Genomic DNA, 22,692 nt, shown 5'->3' on the forward strand with positions numbered 1-22,692 from the left:
ATTATGTAAACAAACAGCATAGTCCTTAACATACAAGGAAGGCTTTATCCAGATGCACACACAAGACATACAATATAATTGAATCTATGGGTTGCATTTTTCTTTTTAAATTTGATTTTTCATGCTCCAATCTATAATTAAGTTTAATTGATGTAATTTTTAATTAATTTAATCTGTATTAATTACGTATAATTGAATTTGTATTCAAATTTTAGTTTATATTTTATTTTTAATTGATTTGTATATGAATATTAATTAATTTATTGATTTATTTTCTTTGAATATTTATTTAAAAAATAGGAGTTTATCCTTTTTATGGACGTTTGATTGAAATAATTATGTGCATCTGTGATTTTTTCTGAAAATTTAATTGAAAATCTGAAATATGAAAAAGTTCATTACAGAGATATTAAATTAAATTAAATTAAATATTTCAATTCAATTTTTAATTCGTTTGATTTAGTTGGACACTAAACCAACGGCTGGCTCGCTCTGTATAGCCAGCTTTAAAATTATATATAAAAAATTTTTTTAACTCTTCTTTTTATAAATCGTCTAATTATATATATTTAAGGGAAAATTACTTCTTAGTCCCTGAGATTTAACGTAATTAACACTTCTGTCCCTCTATTTTGGCGACCCAACACTTAAGTCCCTCACTTTCTCTTCCGTCCAAATTCGTAGTCCTTCCGTCCATTTAAATCATTTGGTCAAAGAGTCAAAAGTGAGAGGTGATAATTTTTTTTAGAAATACCCTTATCTTAATGTGAAATTCTTTTTTTTTTCTCTTTCATGTTTTCTCCAGTTGCAGAAGAAGAAGAAGAAGAAGAAGAAGAAGAAGAAGAAGAAGAAGAAGAAGTTACAGAAAGGGTAGGAAGAAGAAGAAGAAAGAAGAAGAAGAAGAAAAAGAAGAAGTTGCAAAAAGGGTAGGAAAAAGAAGAAGAAGAAGAAGAAGAAGAAGAAGAAGAAGTTGTAGAAAGGAGGGTAGGAAGAAGAAGAAGAAGAAGAAAGAAGAAGAAGAAGAAGTTGCAGAAAGGAGAGTAGGAAGAAGAAGAAGAAGAAGAAGAAGGAGAAGAAGAAGAAGAGGCATTTGAGTTTAGGTTTAGTGAGGGTTAATTTTGTCAATTCACGTGTCTCAAATGGCTATTTTGGACGGAAGGACTACGAATTTGGACAGAAAATAAAGTGAGGGACTTAAATGTTGGGTCGCCAAAATAAAGGGACAAAAGTGTTAATTATGTTAAACCTCAGGGACTAAAAAGTAATTTTCCCTATATTTAAACTATACATATAAATCAATTAAAATAATTTGAAAAATACGATATTTATTTCTGATGCTATAACATAAAGCAATAATTTACTTATTTTTTTATAATAAATAAAAATTATAATTAAAATTATAACTTTATTAAATATAAAATAAACAATTTATTAAAATATATTATTATATAATAAAAAATTAAATTTTTTTATAATACTTTTAAGTTATTATCAAACTGATATATTAATAATATTAAAATAATAATTCTATAATTACTACTGCAATTCTATTCTTTTCTGCATTTTTGAAGTTCTTAATGGAGAAAAGATGCGTGATTGATCTCCGATTTCTTGAAAGATGCGTGTGGATCGTTAGGCCATTTTGATTAGAACTAAATCAAACCTACTTTTTGAAAAGAAGCCCAATGTATGGGTTGATTTGAGAAAAAGACCCTATGCCAACTCAACCCAATATATAGATACATTTCCTTTCCCATCTTTATTCATCTAATGCATAGCAATCCCAACCAACCATATTTCTTGGCCAACAGTAGATTTATTATCCAGTTTAGAGTTAAAAATATTTTACAATAATTTAATTTAATTAATTTTTTATTATTAATTCTCTTATTTATAATAAAAAAATTTAAATTCCTTTTAATTTTAAAGAATATTAAAATCATATATAATTTTATAACAATTTATTTAATTTTTTTTCATAAAATAATCAATAGTTTCAAATAAAGTTGAGTTCATCAATTTTTTATTTTAGTGTGTATAAATTAATTTAATCAAATAATTTATAATATTAATTTCAGTATATTATTTAAATATTTTATAGTAATTTAATAAATTAATGTGCTTACAAAATACTTTGTACAAACGTGTAAGCTATTTATCAATGCTTTACAAGCACTTACACAAAACCCATCAATATATCTACCATTTATCAATTGTTTACAAATATTTACACAATTTATAATTATTTAAAAATTTAAATGTTTAAACTTAAGTTAGTTTAATTAAATATTAAATATTTATAAGTTAATTTATATTAAGCTAATTTATATATACTTAAGTTAAACACCAAAATAAATTTTACCTACAATTATAAATTAAGTTAAATAATTAAATTTTAGCGAGAATCAACTTTATTTAAATTTTAAATCCGATTATTTTGTGAAAACTTCAATATACAACTTGTTATTTAAGAATCGTATCATTTTCATATTTATATGGCTTTAAAGTTTAATTTAAAAAATTACATTTAAATTTTATGTTTTTCTCCCCACAAGAATGTGATTATTATGAAGTTATCTAATTTAGGAATTATCTTGTCAGATCGAGTGTAAATAGGAGCTAAAATCAGTCTCAAGTTTATAATTAAATCAAACAAGAAATTAAACTATTGAGAATATGTTAACTCGATGGTTGGACTAATCAACCGGTTGACCACAAACGCCCTCACAACGTCAAAATTATATTATGAGTGGTAATTTGAAAAAAATTGAATTATAAATTTTGAAATAAAAATACTTAAAATTATTGGTATTTTTTTCATTAATAATTAATAATTATATTTTATTTTTATGTCATTTCATAATAGTATTTAAAAATTATTATATTGTAAAATATTATTTTAATATAAATTAAATAATAAATTCTGAAATGAAAATGAGTGATACTATATAATAATATTTTTTATATATTTTTTATTTTAGAAGTGTTTTATATATTTAATTTATTAGTTTAAAAATAATTTATATTTTTATCATTGATTTATATTAATTATTGATTTTACAATTTTTATTATCATTCATATTTAAGGACTGAATTTATTTTATATCGAATACTCTACTTTAAATTACTATATAAATAACTAATCACTAACAACTAATATCAAATTACTATATAAATAATTAATCACTAACGATTAATATCAGACGGTTAAAAGTCAGTGAAATAGTTAATAGTCAGTGAAATAGTTAATAGTTACTAAAACAATTGATAACTTTTTAAAACTGAAAATTAAAATTTAAATATTTATAAAAATTAAATCGAACCAAAATAAATTAAAAATTAATTTAAATTTAATAATTTAATTTGATCTGATTCAATTCGAATGGTCGATAACTTTTTAATTAATTTTTAATTTTTTTCACTTATTTTAAATATTTTATAATTAAATTAAAATATTTTAATATTGTTTGAAGTTTAATTTTTTTATATTATTAAAAAAATTATATAATATTAATAAATAATTAATTTAATTAAAATTTTATAGGATTAATAAATAATCAGTTTAATTATTTAAATTTTTTTATCAAAATTGAATTAAATTAAAATAATTAATTTTTATAAAATTAAAATTAAATTATATTGAATAATTTATAAAATTAAAATTATAAATTAATTAATTCAATTAATTATTTTAATTTGATCTAATTATTTAAAATAATATTTCATGATTTTTAATATTTTTTTAATTTTTTATTAATAATGTGATATTATTAAATATTATTTTGATATAAAATAAATCATAAATTTTAAAATAAAAAATGGTAAAATGGCAAAATATTTTTTTATGCTTTCTCCAAAAATTATCCTCAAATTCAATGGAGAAGAACCATAATTGATTCCCTCTATGATTTTATTCCAGATTTTTTTTCAGGCCGATTTGACAGCCGAGTAGTCATTGGCCAACCTAACAAGGACAGGCGTGGTAAAGATAGAATAGCCCTGAGTGGACCAAAGCCCTTAAAATAACGAAAGTCCCGCAAGTTACACGTCGCACAACAAGAGAGCAACCTTCGAGTGTTGTGGAGGTGGTTGAAGATCCTATATAAAACTTATTTTTTTATTCATAGTTCTGCCGTTGCAGCTCCACAAAATGCCAACAGAACTGTCCAAACAAGTGCCTTCTGAACTGTCCAAACAAATGCCTTGAAGACTTGAAATTGGAAACCAGGACACGCCATGACTTTCTACTCCTCTGCCTTTTTTGCTTTGCTTTCTTTCTAGTTTTCTCTGTAATTAGTTCCCCAGAGATGGTGACCAACTAATTCTTTATTAAAAAATCCCAAATAACAGTATCAGAGGTAGTGATTACTTCTCAATTCTACAATTGTGTCTGATTCTCTATTGGCCTGGTATGTATTGCTTTGTATATTTATTGTTTTTCCCATCTGGGATCTTTTTTATTTTTTTGAAAGCCCATCTAGGATCCTTTTGGTTTGGGAGAAAGCTATAGAAAAAGAATGGATTTTTATTTTCCTTCATTCTTGTTTATGTTTGTGAATCGAGTTTGACTGCTGTATATTGGTTTTGTTCAGGAAGAGGATTAGGATTCACATAATGTGGATTGTCAATATATCTTGTTAATATTTTTTGTTTGAGCTCCTGGGTTTTTTTAATGGCTTATCCCCTTGAGCTTTCGTTTTTGTTTGTTGAGATATTAGTAGTAGAGATGTTTCCGTGGTCATTTTCATGTTCTTCTTGCAAAAGGGTTGTGATTTGATTGGCTTTAAAGCTGTATTTGGATCAGTTGTATCTGAGGTACAATATTTGGCTTGTGATTAATTAATCCTTATTTAAATCGTGGAATCTATAGGTTTTTCTTTGTTTGAATGGCGGCAATACTAGCTTCACACAGCTGTAATTGCCGTAATGTTGATTTAATGAATCAAGGGAGGACATTGGAGAATCTCAGTTTCTCCACTTCAATATCTATTCCATTTGCAAAGTTTGAGAAGCCAATATGCAAACTACATTCAAGGAATTCAAAGTTTCAAGTGCAAATGCGTCAAACTGAATCACCTGCCTCAAGGTCAGGAGACAGTGGCAATGGACGAGCTATTAAAATGGTCCCTGTGAGTGAGGTGATGAAGAGGAAAACGCCCAACGGTAAGGAAGTAAACGTAGTGAATGGTGCAAAGCAGGTTAATGGTACAAAGCAGGCTGTTAATGGAGTAAACATTATTAAGAGAGAATCTGGTGCTGGCCTTGTTAAGACATCAAGATATAGACAGACAAACAAATTTCCGCCATTGGAGGATTCAAAGGTTTTGCCCACAGATGAAGGTTTCAGTTGGGCTAACGAGAATTATAACAACTGGCAGAGGACTATTGATGTTTGGTCCTTTGTTCTTTCTTTGCGTATTCGTGTTTTGTTTGATAATGAAAAATGGGCATATCTGGGAGGCTTCACAGAAGAGAAGCAGGTGATATTTTTCATAGTCTTGTAAGACTAGTAAATAATATTGCTGCTATCCATGTATAGATTGTTTGTGCTTTTGTTTGTTTGGGATGAATATCTTTGTTTTGGTTTTGTTTTATATTTTCATTTTTATTTAGAAAATTCGAAGGCGAAAAACTGCTTCATGGCTACGGGAGCAAGTATTGCAGCTGGGTCCAACTTTCATCAAACTTGGACAGTTGTCGTCAACAAGGTCAGATCTATTTCCTCGAGAATTTGTGGATGAGCTAGCCAAGTTGCAGGTATATTATGATCTTAGTTTGTATTAATTCAAGTTAGCTTAAGCATCTCATGTAATGATCATACATCTGTCTTAATATGACAACACTTCCATACTTCTAATTTTTGTTCTATTTTTTACATAAATTTTATATGATTTTTTTTTTATCAAATAATCCAGGATAGGGTCCCTGCATTCTCATCAAAGAAGGCGAGAAGCTTCATTGAGAGCGAACTGGGAGCTCCCATCAATGTGCTGTTCAAGGAGTTTGAGGACCAACCAATTGCAGCAGCTAGTCTTGGTCAGGTGTTTGATTTATGCTTAGTTGTTGTACTTTCTTGGTCAAAATTTGAACTCACAGTGAAAAAAGTTGAGAAAATTTTTTTGAAGAAATGTGCTTGCATCTCCTAGCTAATTAAAGAACATGCAGAGTGCCAATGGTTGCTTATGCTGCATTAGTTTGTTTGTTTGTTTTTCACATTTATGCTCTTACAAGGGGGTAATTGCAAGTGGTTGAGACTTGAGACTTTGAAACTATTTTCTTTGAGCAATGTCCTTGTTAAAAATGTCATTTTTCTGATCAGAATATTTTTTGTATCTTTAGGTGCACCGTGCTATCCTACATAATGGAGAGAAAGTAGTTGTGAAAGTTCAAAGGCCTGGTCTCAAGAAGCTTTTTGACATTGATCTGCGTGAGTAAACTCTACAATTCTGTTTTTTGGATGTAGTTGCACAGAGAATCTATTCTTCTTCTTTCTTTATGTTTTGATCTTGTATTTTATAAGTTTTTAACATGTGAAAAAGACAAATAACTTGGTATTGAAACACTAGAAAGACCTTATGAAGCAGTGAAAAGGTTCAGTAAATATGCTTCTACTTAACATGGTTCACCAGGGGGGAAAAAACTTCTTATTCTTGAGATAAGTATGATATTTTGTAGTTTTTGCTCTCATCATCCATATATTGTTTAATTTGTTTGAATCGTTCCAGCATTAGATTAAATGTTTTTCATACTCCCCATGGAGTGTAAGCATTCCTGTCAAAATCAGTAGTTCAGTTGTGTCTCTAATTTTCTGCCTCTGCCATCCAGGTAATTTGAAGCTAATTGCAGAATATTTTCAGAGAAGTGAAACTTTTGGTGGTCCATCTAGGGATTGGATTGGTATATATGAAGAATGTGCCAAGTAAGTGACAAGCATCCAAGTCATCTACCAGATGTCACATTAGACTCTAAAGATCTTAATTACAGAATACAGAGCAATGATATATTAACAGTAGTATGCAACTAAAGATGCACGCTACATCCATATGATCTTGTGCAGATGTACCTTATGTTTCAGCATTTTTATGTTAAAATGCAATGTTCATTCTGGTCTCCCTATTGTATATCTCTGTCTTCTTCAAATGGATTCTGAAGCACAGCTTTTTCTTTTCTTTTTAGTCTTTATATGATGAGAATATATAATATTTCTCTCTATTCATCCCACATCTTGGGTTGATTTCAGGATTTTGTACGAAGAGATTGATTATATTAATGAAGGCAAAAATGCTGACAAGTTCCGCCGAGATTTTCGGAATGTTAAGTGGGTCCGAGTACCTGTATGTTTTTTTTGCTTTAGCCTTTGAAATTTTTGTTTTTTTATTCTCTTGCACCTCAATGTCTGCTTTCATGAAAATATATTAGTTAGTGAATTTAGAATGTACTTTGAAAGTTCTATCATACGAACAATGCTTAATCGAAAAGCAATTTGTCCCTTTGCAGCTGGTATTTTGGGATTATACTGCCATGAAGGTGCTGACATTGGAATATGTACCAGGTTTCTACCTAAAATATATCTTCCTTTAATTTCTTAATGATATCCATTTTACAATGTCGAACTTCAGCAACAGTTTTGAGGTGGTAATATCTGGATTATCATAATTATCTTTTGTATGCAGGTGTTAAGATAAATCAACTAGATGTGTTGGATTCACGAGGATATAATCGTTCTCAAATTTCCTCGCGAGCAATTGAGGCATATTTGATTCAGGTATATGATATTAATGGAAGCTGATGATGTCAACTTACCTCAGTAATTTTCCCTGTGCAACTCTTTTTGTATATTACCACTTGATGATTGTATTAATTTCCCTGAATACTTTATAACAATTTCTGAATTTACAAAATAATTCAGATTTTAAAAACTGGGTTCTTTCACGCGGATCCTCATCCTGGAAATTTGGCCATCGATGTGGATGAAGCAATCATCTATTATGACTTTGGCATGATGGGAGAGATCAAGTCCTTTACTCGAGAGAGGTTACTTGATCTTTTCTATGCAGTTTATGAGAAAGATGCAAAAAAGGTTCATATTCCATCTCTTGATACTGTTTTTTCTTTTTTTGAGTTTTTTTTGCAACTTATATTGATTTGTAGAATGGAAAACTGAAGTTTCACACGTACTGGTGGCAACAATTTTCTTCTTCCTTGGTATTAATAATTGATCGGATATGAATACATTCATAAACATGTCTTTATGTGACTGTTTTATTCTTAACATCTACTGTCACTTATGTAGTCCTTTAACTGTTATTAGTATCCTTAACCTAATGGAAGGAGTTTATTTTGCCACATTGACCACGAGGAGTTTCAGGTGGACATTTTAGTGATTTATAGCATGTCAGTGAGTTGAAATTAGATAGGTAGGCGGAAAAAAAATTGTTTCTAGACTTTTGATTCACAACTTTCTGTGAATAATCAGAATGCAAAAGACCAGAACCCGATAATGTGCTTGCTTCATGTTAAAGTTTAAAAAATCGCTTAAACCAAAAATAATAAAAAATAAAGTAAAAGGATGAAAACTAACAGTGTCGGTAGTAAAAGTCTTGAATCACTTACCAGCAGAATATGATACTGTGAGATGTGTTTTAAAGATCATTTTTCTGTTCCCTTTTGTGGACAAATAATGTCTTTCATTCTATAAACAACTAAAGCGAGCTTGCTATACACCCTTGAACATGATGTAAAGCTACAAGGAACAAATCTCAAGAGTGAGAACTTGCATGTTTAAACTGGACTGTTACCAGTTGCATAAAACTGAAGCTGCTATATCAAAGTTTTCTATAGATAGCCGACTATAGATGCAACATCTCGACTATAGATGCAACATCTATCGAAATATACAGGCACTTCCAATTTCTGCAAATTTCTATAAGCTCTGGTTTTTATCAACGCCTTCATTTGCAGGTTATCCATTCCGTTAGTCTTGTCTTTGACATCAGAGGAAATGCTTTGCACTAAGCTCTCACTTGCACAGAATTTTTAGTATGAAATAAAGCATTCCTCTCTGTCCAAATGCTTATTGGCTCACCAGGCCAATCTCAAATTTATTGAAGCATGAATGCACCATCCTAATCCCCAACTGATCTGTCACTTCATAATTAATGACAAACACATTCAGAAACTTTCAGTTGAAATCATTAGAGAAGTTTTAATGCATGAAATTTCTTATTTTATCGGGGTAACTAAGCACCTGCCCTGCAGGTTATGCAAAGCCTCATAGATCTTGAAGCGCTGCAGCCCACTGGAGATTTGTCATCGGTAGGTGCCTCACAAAATAACAAATATTCCAGAAAAATGCTTGCTTAGCGACTTATATGAATTTCTGAAACGATTGACAGTATTAATTGTTGGAAGTTCTTTTTATTTTGGTACTTTGCTAGGTAAGGAGGTCTGTACAGTTCTTCTTGGACAACTTGTTGAGCCAGACACCTGATCAGCAGCAGACATTGGCTGCGATTGGGGAGGTATGCAGCATTGAAGGATAAAAATCATTTAGTGCCTCTATGCTTTGTTTAGTTGAAGGATGTGAAACACGAAGGGAGGGAATCTATTTCTTTACTTCTTATTTGATAGAAGGGATCACAAGTAAACAAGCTAATTCCGCTTCTTGTCCCATTCCCCTCTCCCAATATTCTCCCCATGCTGCCCCAAAAGCAACCTTGTGACTACATTTGTGCCCGTTCATTGACCAGCCAAAACGAACCATTTGAGGGAGAATTCAAATTTTATAACCTGAACATATATTCCTAAGTTTACCCTTTTTATGTGAAAAAATAATTAAGCATTACAAAACCAGATCTTCCGTTTCGAATTCTTCTATCCAAATGCAAGGTTAAAGATTTATGATTGATGAACCCAGGATTTTTATTTTAACCTCCTTTATTGTGCAGGATTTATTTGCAATCGCTCAGGATCAACCTTTTCGGTTCCCGTCAACCTTTACATTTGTTATTAGAGCATTTTCAACGCTTGAAGGTTCTCTTTCTGATCTCTGTTAGGACCATATGAGCCATTAAACCCAACACTCTCCTTTCATTTCCAAGTTATAGTTACAGAATATCACCATTTTGCCGATTTGGACTTTGGAATAACTGGTTTTTATGTCAATGAATACATCCTTGACAAAAGTTTCATAGATTTTTAAATATTTGCAAACTTTAAGAGTAAATAATGAGAATTACATAATCGTCTTGCTCTTTTTTCTTAATATTTGTTCTTACAGGTATCGGCTACATTCTTGATCCAGATTTTTCCTTTGTGAAGATTGCTGCCCCTTATGCTCAGGTTTCATATTTCTGCTGGCTCCTTTGGACATGACAAACTTTTCGCTGTGCTTTCATGATGCTCTTGTTTATTTCTCTCAATTTTTTTACCACTTGCAGGAACTTTTAGATCTGAAAAGCAAGCAACATACAGGAACACAACTGGTTGAAGAATTAAGGAAACAAGCGAATGATGTATTGCCATTTACTTCTACTCATTTTGTAGCTTCATTCATTTCCCTCCTGACTGAAGTCGCATTATTTAATTCGAAACCCTTCTTCCCTCTCTAAAAATACAATACAATGTGGATGATGTATTTATTGAGAGAACTTCTATTCTATGTTGTTTCAGGCCAGAAGTTCTACCATGTCCATGCCATACAGAGTTCAACGGATAGAAGAGTTCGTGAAACAACTTGAATCAGGAGATTTAAAACTTCGAGTTCGGGTGCTCGAGGTAATAACCCTCTTATATGTACAGAATATATGTTGTTTGATTCATTTAGAAAAATTTTGCTTCAGCTTAAAATGGAAAAAAAGATGAGAAAGATCATACTCTCGGCACTCTGAAATCTTTTTGCTTATTTGAAATTTTGCTTTGATGTGAAACTATCAAACTTGATTTAACAGTCAGAAAGAGCAGCTAGGAAAGCAACAGTCCTACAAATGGCAACTATGTACACAGTCTTGGGGGGTACCCTACTAAATCTTGGGGTAACCTTTAGCAGTCAAGGCAGTCAAGTTATTGCAAATGGGTCTTTCATTGGTGCAGGTAAGCTCAGCTCTTTCCATCAGAACCTTGAATCATAGTACATTACGGGTGAGCATTAGATCGCTGAAATTTTGGTATTTGTGAAAACTGAACAGAACCGAATAGAACTAGAGAAAAAATCAATCTGAATCAAATTGGTTTGATTCGATTCAGTTCAGTCCGGTCGGTTAGGCCTTTTAATGGGCTTTATATTTTTTTACATCTTATTTAAGTATTTTATGATTCAATTGAAGTATTTTAATATTGGTTAGGGTCTAATCTTCTTATATTATCAAAATCATCAAAATCAAAACGACATATTATTGGTAGCTAATCAGTTTGGTTTGATTTTTTCAATTTTTTGTGGCCAAAACCCAATCGAAAATGAAATAATCGAATTTTTTAAAAATTAAAACTAAGTGAACCGAAAAAGATTATAAAACCAAATTAATTCGGTTCAGTTGGTTATTTCGGTTTGAACCGAATACTACTCATACCAAGTACTATCATGTTCTAGGATTAAGACATTTTTCTTCAAGATCTTATGGCACTGACACTAAAATTTATGAACATGCAGGAGTTTTCTTGACACTGCTTCTAAGGTCAATGCAAAGAGTGAAGAAGCTTGATAAATTTGAGAAGATGATATGATTTCTGACCAATCAATAGAAATGTATTTCACATATATAATAGTTTATTATCTTTGATTTATAGTCATTCAATTGTATGATTTCCAAGCAAAAATAATTATTTTGCATGTATATGCAAAATAGTTAAAAAGGGAAAAATCCCTCATTGATATAAGAATTTCGTTTTCATTTGTCAAAAGCAGCTCTGATTTTTCTTGAAGAGGTTTGGACCCGCAAATCCATGCTCATATTGCAAGGAAGATCAGAAAGGCGCTTAGTCTGATTTAATTCAGTGGTTAAAAAGTATACCTTACCTGATAAATTCAAGTTTGAGTTTCTACTGCTCTTAACTTTTTGTGCCATTCAACTTTCTTGCTTTCTAACAGTCATTTTTCCATATTATAAATATCTAATCATTAGAGTGAGCATTCGGTCGGTTCAGTTTAAAATCGAATTGAATTGAATAAATTGAAAATCAAAATTTTAGTATTTATAAAAATCAAATCGAATTGATTTTGGTTAGAAATCGAATCGAATTAAATTAATCTGATTCAATTTGATTCAGTTCGATTTGATCAATTTAAATTTTTTATAATTTTTTAATTTTTTATATTTTATTTTTAATATTTTAAAATTTAATTGAAATATTTTAATCTCAATGATCTAATCTTTTTATATTATTAAAAATAATATACTATTATTACTAATTGGTTTGATTTAATTTTTTTAATTTTTTAAATTTTTTTTATTAAAATTGAATTGAAATAACTAAAATTTTTAAAATTAAAAATTGAATTAAACTGAAATGAATAAAAAATTAAATTAAAATTTTAAATTAATTTAATTCGATCGATTTTTTCGATTTGAATTGAATACTGCTTACACATATCTTTAAAAAAATTAAATTTTAAGTTGACGAAAAGTAATGGAATTGAATGGTAAAATATTTTATTTTAAATAAGTAGTAAATAATATATTTTTACGTAGCTATAAGAATTTATCAATTTAAGTCATATTCTCTGTCAACAGGATGATGATTAAGAGTTGAAAAATTCTAATCCATTTGAAGTTTGTAAAGCTTAAAAATCATTTTTCATAATTTTATATGTAAGAAAAAAATAATTTAAAAAGGCATTTTATTATTTAAAAATTTTATGATTGAGATGTTAAATTTAATATATTTTAAATAAATATAGCATAATAGACTAGATTTATTATATGTAATAGTTAATTTGAATGATCAATTTGTATATATAATAAAAAGTGTAAAAAAAAAAATCAAATTTTATGTGAGTTAAAATTTGTTATGTTGACTTTTGAGTCAAATATGATTTTATACATTGATTAATAAGAATTTATCATCTCTAAGTAAGATTTCTTCCAAATTAACCTTATAAAAATAATGTAAAGATAAATATTTTTTTTTTGGGCAAAATCGAATGTTATTTTCATTGATTAGTTCAAACGTAGGACTTTGAAAAGTATCAACACTAATCTCTCATTTAAAATTAAAAATTTTTTAAAAAATTTAATTCAATTAATTTTTTTAACAATTTTCTTATTTAAAATAAAGAATTTTTTTCCAACTTTAAAATAAATTAATTTTGAAAGAGATGATTCGCGAATTATGTTGTAAAAATTCAATTGAATAAAATTCATTTGGAAAGAAATGAAATTCACGGATTATTTTGTAAAAATTTAATTAAACTCTCCTTGTAGAATAATTATAAAAAATTACTTCGGATTTTCAAATAGGATCTTATACTCTAATTTATAAAAAAAAAAAAAAAACTCATATTCTTTACGCTGTAAGCAAAGTAAGTGTTTTCTCTGACACTATTAAAAGAATCCCAGAGCAAAGGAAGCTATATAGGAAAGTGAGGAAATAATGAGACAACAACATTCCAGCTATTCAAGACAGGTAAATTTCGAGGACAATATTTTTTTAAAGAGAAGAGAATTGTCACGTTTCAAAATCCAATGATAGAAACAGAGGAACTATTAGATTTAAATTATATCATTCTAAAATTAGGGTAATTAGTTTCAGAGAATGTGCTAACTTAATTCCAAGCTAATTAAAGTAGGTGCTAGCTTATTCATAGCCTTGACACACAATTTATTTATAGATAGAGTATTAAAAGTTGTGTTTAAAGGTCCAACTTGCATTTCATATAGAGTTATATATGTAAAGATAGAGTTAAAATAAAAATGACTAGTAGTAATATTTTAATTTCTTTAAGCTCTAATAACTGAATTATAGGAAGCCTCAATAAGAAAACAAACATATCTTAAAATAATGCAGATAATATGATAAGTAAGTCAGAATCAAGTTACTTTTGGGGGGTGCTTAAGGATTTCTCAACGTGTTAGCTTGAGGTGCTTGTTAAATCCGATATGATTACCTAAATGAAATGAACTTCTAAATGTTAAAAGTGTAACTTTAGTAGGTCAATTTATGAATATTGAAAGTTTAAAAACTATATTAAAAGTTTAAAAACTAAATTGAAACATGGTGAAAAGTTTAGTAGGTTAAAGTGTGAATATGGAAAGTCTAAAAGTAAATTTCAAGTTTGGTCCTCCATTTTTTCACCTTTTCACCTAAACCCTCCATGTGTCACCTAACTATGCATGAAAAAAACGACAAAACATGAAACAAAAGGTGGTTTTCATCTTCTTTCATATTGGCCGAACCTATACCAAAAGAAAAGACAAATTATTATTTTTTCTTTCATTTCCACCTTATTTCTCTATGAAAACAAGATCTCCATTCATGTAAATTCTTTCCTAAGTGAAATAACCAGCAAATGAACTATAGAAAAGGAGGAAAGAAGGAGAGAAGCTCCATTCATGCAAATTCTTTTCTAAGTTAAATAACCAGCAAATGAACCATAGAAAAGGAGAAAAAAAGGAGAGAAGTTTAGGTATTTAAGTGGTAGGTTATAGAAATTGAAAATTAGGTTGTAAACTTGTTCTTCTATATATTTCAATCAATTTTATGTTGCTAAGTGAATTAAAAATCTTGTTTTTCTTATTTTTTGTAAAGAAAAAAATTCAAAAGGGAGAAGGTATATCAAAGGGCAAAGGCAATGAAAGAGAGTAACTAAGGTGTACCTAAAGTTTTTGAAAGGAATTGTGCAAAAGGTTTGGTATTTGTATGAATTTTTATTTTTCTTTGATTTTTTTTTATGAATATGTAAAATTATGGATTAATTTTAATTTCTGAAAATGTTGCTTTGATTGTATAAATGTGTAATATGAATGTTAGAATGGTGTTTGGACGACTTAAAACAAAGAAATTTAACATGGAAGTTAAAAGTGCAAAACTGGCAAAATAGGTTTTAATAGGGCAGTTTGTGTTGGCAGGTTCATAACTTGTTGTGTAATTATTAAAATTAGACCTAAAATATACCAAAATAAAGCTGAGACAAAGAAATAAAACGTTCATGAAGTTGACTAAATTTTGAATCTGTAGCTAAGTTTATGTAAGTTGCTAGTGAACCTAAACTGGTCATAGAGATAGTGCATCTAGAACAGTCTGTATTTCTTATATCATAACTAATTCTTTACTCATTGAAATGAGTTAAAACTAGTGCCAAATGAACTCTGAGAAGTATACCTAGACCTTTGTGGAAGACACTTAAGTTTGAATTTGTATGCAAATGTATGCATCTGATATATTTTATTAGACTAAAAATAGATACCAATACTGTACTGGTTAGTACTTGATTGGGAAAGTTGCAAAAATAAATTCACAACTTAAGTTAGGAATGTCAGAATTATATGTAATATATCTTGTTAGAAAGGTAAGATATAAATACATAATGTTCGTAAAGAAAGGCTAATCCAATCTTGTCCATAAGACTCTTGAAAATATGACATAATCTTAGAAAGAAACAAATCTAAACCCAAATATTGATCTAAAAGGGATTGACATGCTAGTTTTGCGGCCAAATTATACACGTGCTAACTTGACGTGCCTACTCTACGCACATGCTAGATTGATAAACTAAATCTTTATGCACATGTTCTTAATGAATTAACAATATGCTCATAACTGAATATGGTCTATTACATATACATGTATGCTTTTAAGGACTCCTTTTATCGACATGTTTGCTTATGAATGTATAATTCGACATGCTTGCTTGTTTCAATATGTTAAGCATCTAAATGGATAATTTTAGTGCAAATAAATATTTAACACATATATATGCATTACTAGTCCTAGTAAACCTCGGTAGGAGTCGTAGACAGAATAAATGTGTGACATGCCATATAAAGTTTAGCAGTACTGCACCCTAATGGACTACATGATATGATATTTTCAATACAACATGTTTCATACAGTTTCTTGACTTTTGAGCCATACAGGCATAGCATTCGGCCCCCAGTCCATACAGTTTGTCACTTTGTGCTATACAGACACAGTTTTCCCTTATCTACTTAGTCAATCTTACTAAGAGTTTATAGGGGTTAAGATTTAATTATATGATATCTTACAAGCATGCATATAAGATGGTTACTATAATATGAATGACCTTACATGTATACAACTGCATGATTTAATTTGCTCACTTTTCTCCCACAAACACAAAATTTTCACACATTTTTATGAAATGATTTTATTGTAATTGTCATGTGTATTCTTGTTTATACCTTGTATGAATATATTATTATTCGCCCATTGTGCGTAAGCTCAGAGTATTGGACATTTCCATGCGCAGGTAGTAGACTAAAGAAGTGATAAATAAGAGGTCTAGTTCTGCATCAGCATAGAGAATATCATCATAACCAGTTAATCTCAAGTTTTATATAGAAGTTGTTTATGTTTGGCATGTACATAAGTAGTCCACCAAGAGTCTGTAAATGAGTTTTGAAAATAGTAAAAATGTAAATCAATATGTTTACTACTTTAAATTAATATATTCTATTTATGGATTTAATAGCGTGAATTGAATAAATATTGAGAATTTATTACTATTTTCCGCAGGGATAATTGCTAATAAACATGGAGACTCTTGCAGTTTCTTCATTTAAAATTATTTTTGTGAATTAACATATATTTAAATAAATTAAATAACAATTGATAATGTAAAAGTTAAGTTAAGTCCACATATGTAATTATATATAATATAGCATGTGGCATCCTTTATTCAGTTATTTTATAGATAGATAAGGGGTGTTATATTTAGTGGTATCATAGCAGAGATTTAGGCGGTTCTAGGATACAGTATAAGTGAAAGTACATGCCAAATGGGACAAGATTATGATATAACTCTATAAATCTGATGCAATCCTATTTTGTGTCTTTAATTATTTATAGAATGTTTGAGGAATCATGATGTGCTATAAATGAGGAGGTGGGAAGTCATGCCTTTCAAAACCTGTTGAGCTAGCAGTTGCACCAGCTCTTCCTGGTGAAGGTGGGTCAGGATAGGATGCATTCTTATAGCAGTTGGCAGATATGTTTAGACGAGTTTCAGGGACAGCACCTCAAGTACCACCACCAATAGCAGTACTGGTGCAAGCTCCTACTAAACCACCAATAGATAAGTTAAAAAAATATGGAGCTATTAAATTCAAAGGCAGAAGGAAGACGATGCTTCAGCAGCAGAGTACTGGCTGAAATGTATAGATAGAGTGATGCAACAGCTCCAATGCTTATCACCAGATAGTGTGGTTTATGCAGTTGCTTTGTTACAGGAGGAAGCCTATCAGTGGTGGGACACCACATCATAGACAGTGCAGCTTAAGCAACAGACTTGGAAATTCTTTCTTGTTGATTTTAGGAAGAAGTATATTAGAAATTTATATTTGGATAAAAAGATAAGAGAGTTTCTAAATCTGAGACAGGGCAAGATGACTGTCAATGAGTATGAAATAAATTTCATCAAATTAAGTAAGTATGCTCGAGAAATGGTGCCTATAGAGGAAGCTAGATGTAAGAACTTTGAGCAGGGTTTGCATAGTGACATTAAAGTGCTTTTAGAAGCTCATCCCATTAAAGAGTTCTCTACTCTGGTAAATGCAGCACTGAATATAGAAAAGATAAAAGAAGAACAGAGTTAGAGGTAGAAAGGATAGCAGAAGAGAGGGTAAACCTAGATACATGGGCAATTCTCAGCCTCTCAGGTACCTATTAAGAGACAGAGGCCCAACCATTAGGACAGAGTCAGGTATAGAGACAAAGGTAGGGACCGAAGTAGAGTTTTATAGGCAGGTTTGGACAGCAAACTAGTACTTCTATAGGCAATTCAGAAGGGGATGGCAGGGGACAATATCTAGTATGTGAGCACTGTGGTAGAAGGCATTTGGGACTCTGCAGAAAACTAACTAGGGTATGCTTCAGGTGTAGATCCTCTGAGCATCTTATGCATAAAATTGTCCTAGGGGGCAGGTATCATCAGCACCACCTGTAGATAGGCCCGTTCCTGCTGGACCTAGAGGAAGAGGAAGGGGTAGAGGTAATCAAACTGTGGCAACTTCAGCCAGTCAGAGGGTGTCTGAAATAGTAGATAAACCAGACTTCAGAACACCTGCTAGAGCCTATGCCATCAGGGCTAAGGACGATATAGACTCCACAGATATGATAGTTCGTACATTCTCAATCTTTGATAAACTTATGTATGCATTGATAAACTCAGGATCTACACATTCATACATATGTATACCCGTTATCAATGAGAAAAAATTACATGCATATTTTCTAAACTAAGATATAATAGTAACTAACCCCCTTGGCCATAGTGTGATAGTGAGTAAAGTATATAACGACTGTCCTATATCCATCCATAGTTAGTCTTTCCACGGTGATTTGATAAAGTTACCTTCAAAGAGTTTGATGTAATCCTTGATATGGACTGGTTATCTAGGCATCAGGTAATAGTAGATTGCAGTAAAAAAGAATTACATTAAAAACACTTGAAGATGGCGATATAGTAGTTGTAGGGGAAATGTTAGATTACCTGTCTAATGTTATATTAATCGCTACAGCTAGGAGATTAATTAGCAAGGATTGTGAAACTTACCTAGTCTGTGCACCTAAAACCAAAAAGGAGAATCCAAGTGTACATGACATACCTATAGTGTGTAATTTCCCATATATTTTTCCTAATGATTTTTCCGGGTTACCACCAGAGAGAGAGAGGTAGAATTTTCCATAGATATTATACTAGACATTGTACTTATCTCTATTGCTTCTTATAGGATGGCACTTACTGAACTAAAAGATTTAAAAATACAGTTACAATAATTGCTTGACAAGGGTTTCATACGATCTAATATTTCACCTTGGGTGTACCTGTATTGTTTGTGAAAAAAAAGGATGAGACCTTAAGGCTATGTATAGATTACGGACAACTAAATAAGATGACAATTAAGAATAAATACCCATTACCCCAAATAGATGAATTGTTCGATCAACTGAAAGGAGTAAGTGTCTTTTCTAAAATTAATCTAAGATCGAGTTATCATTAGTTGAAGATAAAAGAAACAGATATCTCTAGAACTGCTTTTAGAACTCGATATGGATACTGTGAAATTCTCTTTATGCCTTTTGGGCTAACTAATACTCCTGTAGTTTTCATAGATCTGATGAACTACATCTTCCATTCTTACCTAGATCAGTTTGTAACAGTGTTCATAGATGATATCCTACCTAGAACAATTTCTAACAGTGTTCATAGATGACATCTTGATATACTAAAAAACTAAGGAAGGTCATGATCAACATTTGAAGAAATTAGTCTCTGTATTTTTTCAATTTAGTATTTCAAATTTTATTTGATTAATAAAATAATTAGTTTAATTTAAACTTTACATTTTTAATTCAAAATTGATCCCAATATTTTTATTAATTTGTCCCTAAATATTATAGTAACCGATAAGTCTTTATATTTATAAATTAATCTCTCCGCTTATTAAATTCTAATATTTTATATATAAAAATAATTAAATGAAAATATATAAATTGTTGATAAGGGAAAAGTTAACGGAAAAAAATAAAAATTCTTTGAACTTTGAAATTGAGATGCATATTGTGTAAAAATTATTTATTTAATTTTTATTTTATTAATTTATTATCAAATATATAAGATATTAAGTTTGATAAACTTGAAAAATTAGTTTGTAAAAAATATAAGGACTAATTTATAAGAATACATGGATTAATTATAACTAAAGGATTAAATTTAGAAATATATGGACTAAATTATATTTTTATAAAATTTTAAAGATTAAAATATAATTTATTTTAATTATAAATTATTTTTAATTAATTTTTAAATGTCATGACAGTATTTATTAAGTATGAATTTTCTATCACAAATTAAATTATAAAATTTTATTTAAAAAATATATAATTACCTCTTTCTTTTTTTATAAAATGAGCGACTCCAAACCAAATGCGACGGAAGTCAAGAGTTGATTGTTTCGCAGGTCTTATGTTGCCAAATACTTGTATATTTAATTTTTTTTTTAAAGCATTTAACTTCTAATTATGGTGTTCAGTATTCGGTCCAAATAAAAAAATCGATCGAATTGAATTAATTTTAAAATTTAGTTTGATTTTTTATTTCATTCAGTTCGGTTCGATTTTTAATTTTAAAAATTTCGATTATTTCGATTCGGTTCAGTTTTGATAAAAAAAATAGAAAAAACCGAACCGAATCGATTAGTGATAATAATATGTTATTTTCAATAATATAGAAAAATTAAATTATATTAAATTAAAATATTTTAATTAAATTTTAAAATATTAAAAATAAAGTGTAAAAAAAATTTATTAAAAATCAAAACCAATTAAATCGAATCGAATTGAATCGAACCAGACCGATTCGATTCGATTCGATTTTAAACCAAACCGATCGAATGCGCACCCTATCTATTAGTCCACACTTGACCTCTTTTCCATTATTGACCAGTCAAAAATCCTTGAAATTGCGAGTAAATGTTGGGGAGAAGAACATTAATGGTTTTTAAAGTATTAGTAGAATGAAAAGTTAGTCGTTAATTAACATAAGGTTTTACTTTGACTCATAACCTATGCCATATGCATGTTTGACAAAAACATAATGAAAGAAATAGAAATGATCCTGCTGTGTAAAATTTCAGTTGGAATGAAGATTGATTTCAAATTGACTCTGTAGAACAGGCCAGAAATAAATTAATTAGTCTGAAGAATTTCTTTGATATTTAAATTAATAATAATAATAATAATAATAATAACCAAATTTAAGAAGTTGATGTTTTTAACCAATTAGGTAGGTGGGAAGAGGAGTTTGGCAGATGAGCATTAAGTGGCAGTTGAGCATTAAGTGTTTCAAAATAATAATTAAGAAAATAGATATTTTTTAAATTGAAAAATATATAATTAATTGATATAATTAAATGAAAATTTCAAAAAAAAATCAGTTAAATACTAACCTTTTAATTATGTATGCTTATTATAATCCTAATTTAGTTGTATGTTTACATATTTTAATAAATAAAAAAAAACTATATATTATAATAAAGATATAAACATCTCAAAATTAAAATTACATATACTAAATCTCTCTACAAAACATAACAAAAAGATTTCTTATTAACTTAATTTATATTTTATTAATATAAAATCATAAATATTAATAATATTATTATATTTGGAACTTTGTATTTTAACACTTTCTTCTCAATTTTAAATCTTTTAATGTTCCTTTATTAAAAATAAATAAATAACAAATAAATGAATATTTATTCATAAATAATCATGCATATTTACAATAAAATTTATTTTTAAACCTAAAATATCATACTAACATTATTTTACCACACTATTATAAATTGTTTTCGTAAATCATTTTTATATACATTTAAAATAAAAAATATTTGATAAAATTTATTAATTTTTAATATAAATTTTATAAATTATATTTTTGTCAATAATGTAAAATCTTAAAAAATAATTAGAAAAAAAATGCTACATCTTGTACATATGCAGAAGATTTGCAATTTTGAGAATAATCAAAGTATAATGAAAATAATTTTTTTTATACTCATAAATTTAATTTGGTAGTAAATATATCTGAATAAATATGAGAGATTTTAGATTTTATGATTAATTTTCAATTTCTAATTAAAAAAAAAAAAGCAGTTTTTATCATGATATTGTAAAGGATGCTTTGTTTTGGAGCTATTGCAAAGTTCACTTCCATCTTTTTTGTTGTCGGTAGTTAAGGTGCTTGCCTGCCTAAAACGTTGAAACTTGGAATTATTTTTGTGTTTTTTTAAAGGCCAATAAACGTTTAATCATTTTAATTATTTTATTGAAACGTTTTAATTTTAATAATTTAATTTAAAATTAAAATATTTTATATAAATTTTATTTTAATTTACAATTAAATCAAGAGATGTGTTTTTAGTAACGTAACACATGAAAAAAATTTAATAATAAAAAATATTACCTATAATATCATCAAGTGGTTAAAAACACACTCTCTTAATTTTAATTTTAAATTAGAATAAAATTTATATAAAATATTTAAATTTTAAATTAAATTACTAAAAATTAAATATTTAGATAAAATCGTGTAAATATTTTTTTAAGATCAATTGCTTTTTTTAAATAATTAAAAAAATTTAACTTCTTGATATTTGACAATTGAGTCCCAATTTTAGAAATTATTATTTTATTGAGTCCTTCAATTTGTGGCTATTAATATATTCGATTATTAGGTTATTGGCTCAGCCATAATAATAATAAATTATTTTGATCAAATATAATTTGAGATTAACTCCATTACATTCATCAACTAACATAATAATCTATTAAATATTAAATTTACAAAATTTATATTAATTAAATATAAATTAATCATATTATTTATAACATACAAAAAATAGAAAAGCAAAAAATAGAAAAGTTATCTTATTGCTAGCTAAACTTTAAATTTTATTGATTATGTTGTAAAATTTTTAATAAAAATAAAAATTACTCTATTTGTATTATAATTTT

At 28.6% G+C, this 22,692-nt stretch overlaps 1 protein-coding gene across 2 annotated transcripts; it reads left to right on the plus strand.

Moving 5' to 3' along the window:
* The first annotated feature begins 4,089 nt into the window (after positions 1–4,089).
* On the plus strand, positions 4,090–11,898 carry LOC110628455 (protein ACTIVITY OF BC1 COMPLEX KINASE 7, chloroplastic). Of its 2 annotated transcripts, XM_043949001.1 has the most exons (18): positions 4,094–4,409; positions 4,871–5,480; positions 5,614–5,757; positions 5,916–6,041; positions 6,340–6,427; positions 6,826–6,919; positions 7,241–7,334; positions 7,498–7,552; positions 7,674–7,765; positions 7,910–8,080; positions 9,259–9,315; positions 9,438–9,521; positions 9,948–10,032; positions 10,280–10,341; positions 10,440–10,514; positions 10,672–10,776; positions 10,950–11,091; positions 11,648–11,898. In XM_043949001.1, exons 2-18 carry the CDS (start codon positions 4,887–4,889, stop codon positions 11,719–11,721), a joined length of 2,142 nt encoding a protein of 713 aa, XP_043804936.1. In that variant the 5' UTR covers positions 4,094–4,409; positions 4,871–4,886; the 3' UTR covers positions 11,722–11,898. The 2 variants fall into 2 exon arrangements, with proteins under 2 accessions (XP_043804937.1, XP_043804936.1); XM_043949002.1 differs by lacking the exon at positions 11,648–11,898 and having other exon boundaries at positions 4,090–4,409; positions 10,911–11,044.
* The last annotated feature ends 10,794 nt before the right edge of the window (positions 11,899–22,692 follow it).

Source organism: Manihot esculenta, chromosome 12 (assembly GCF_001659605.2).
Source record: "Manihot esculenta cultivar AM560-2 chromosome 12, M.esculenta_v8, whole genome shotgun sequence".
In the NCBI taxonomy this organism is placed as follows: domain Eukaryota; kingdom Viridiplantae; phylum Streptophyta; class Magnoliopsida; order Malpighiales; family Euphorbiaceae; genus Manihot; species Manihot esculenta.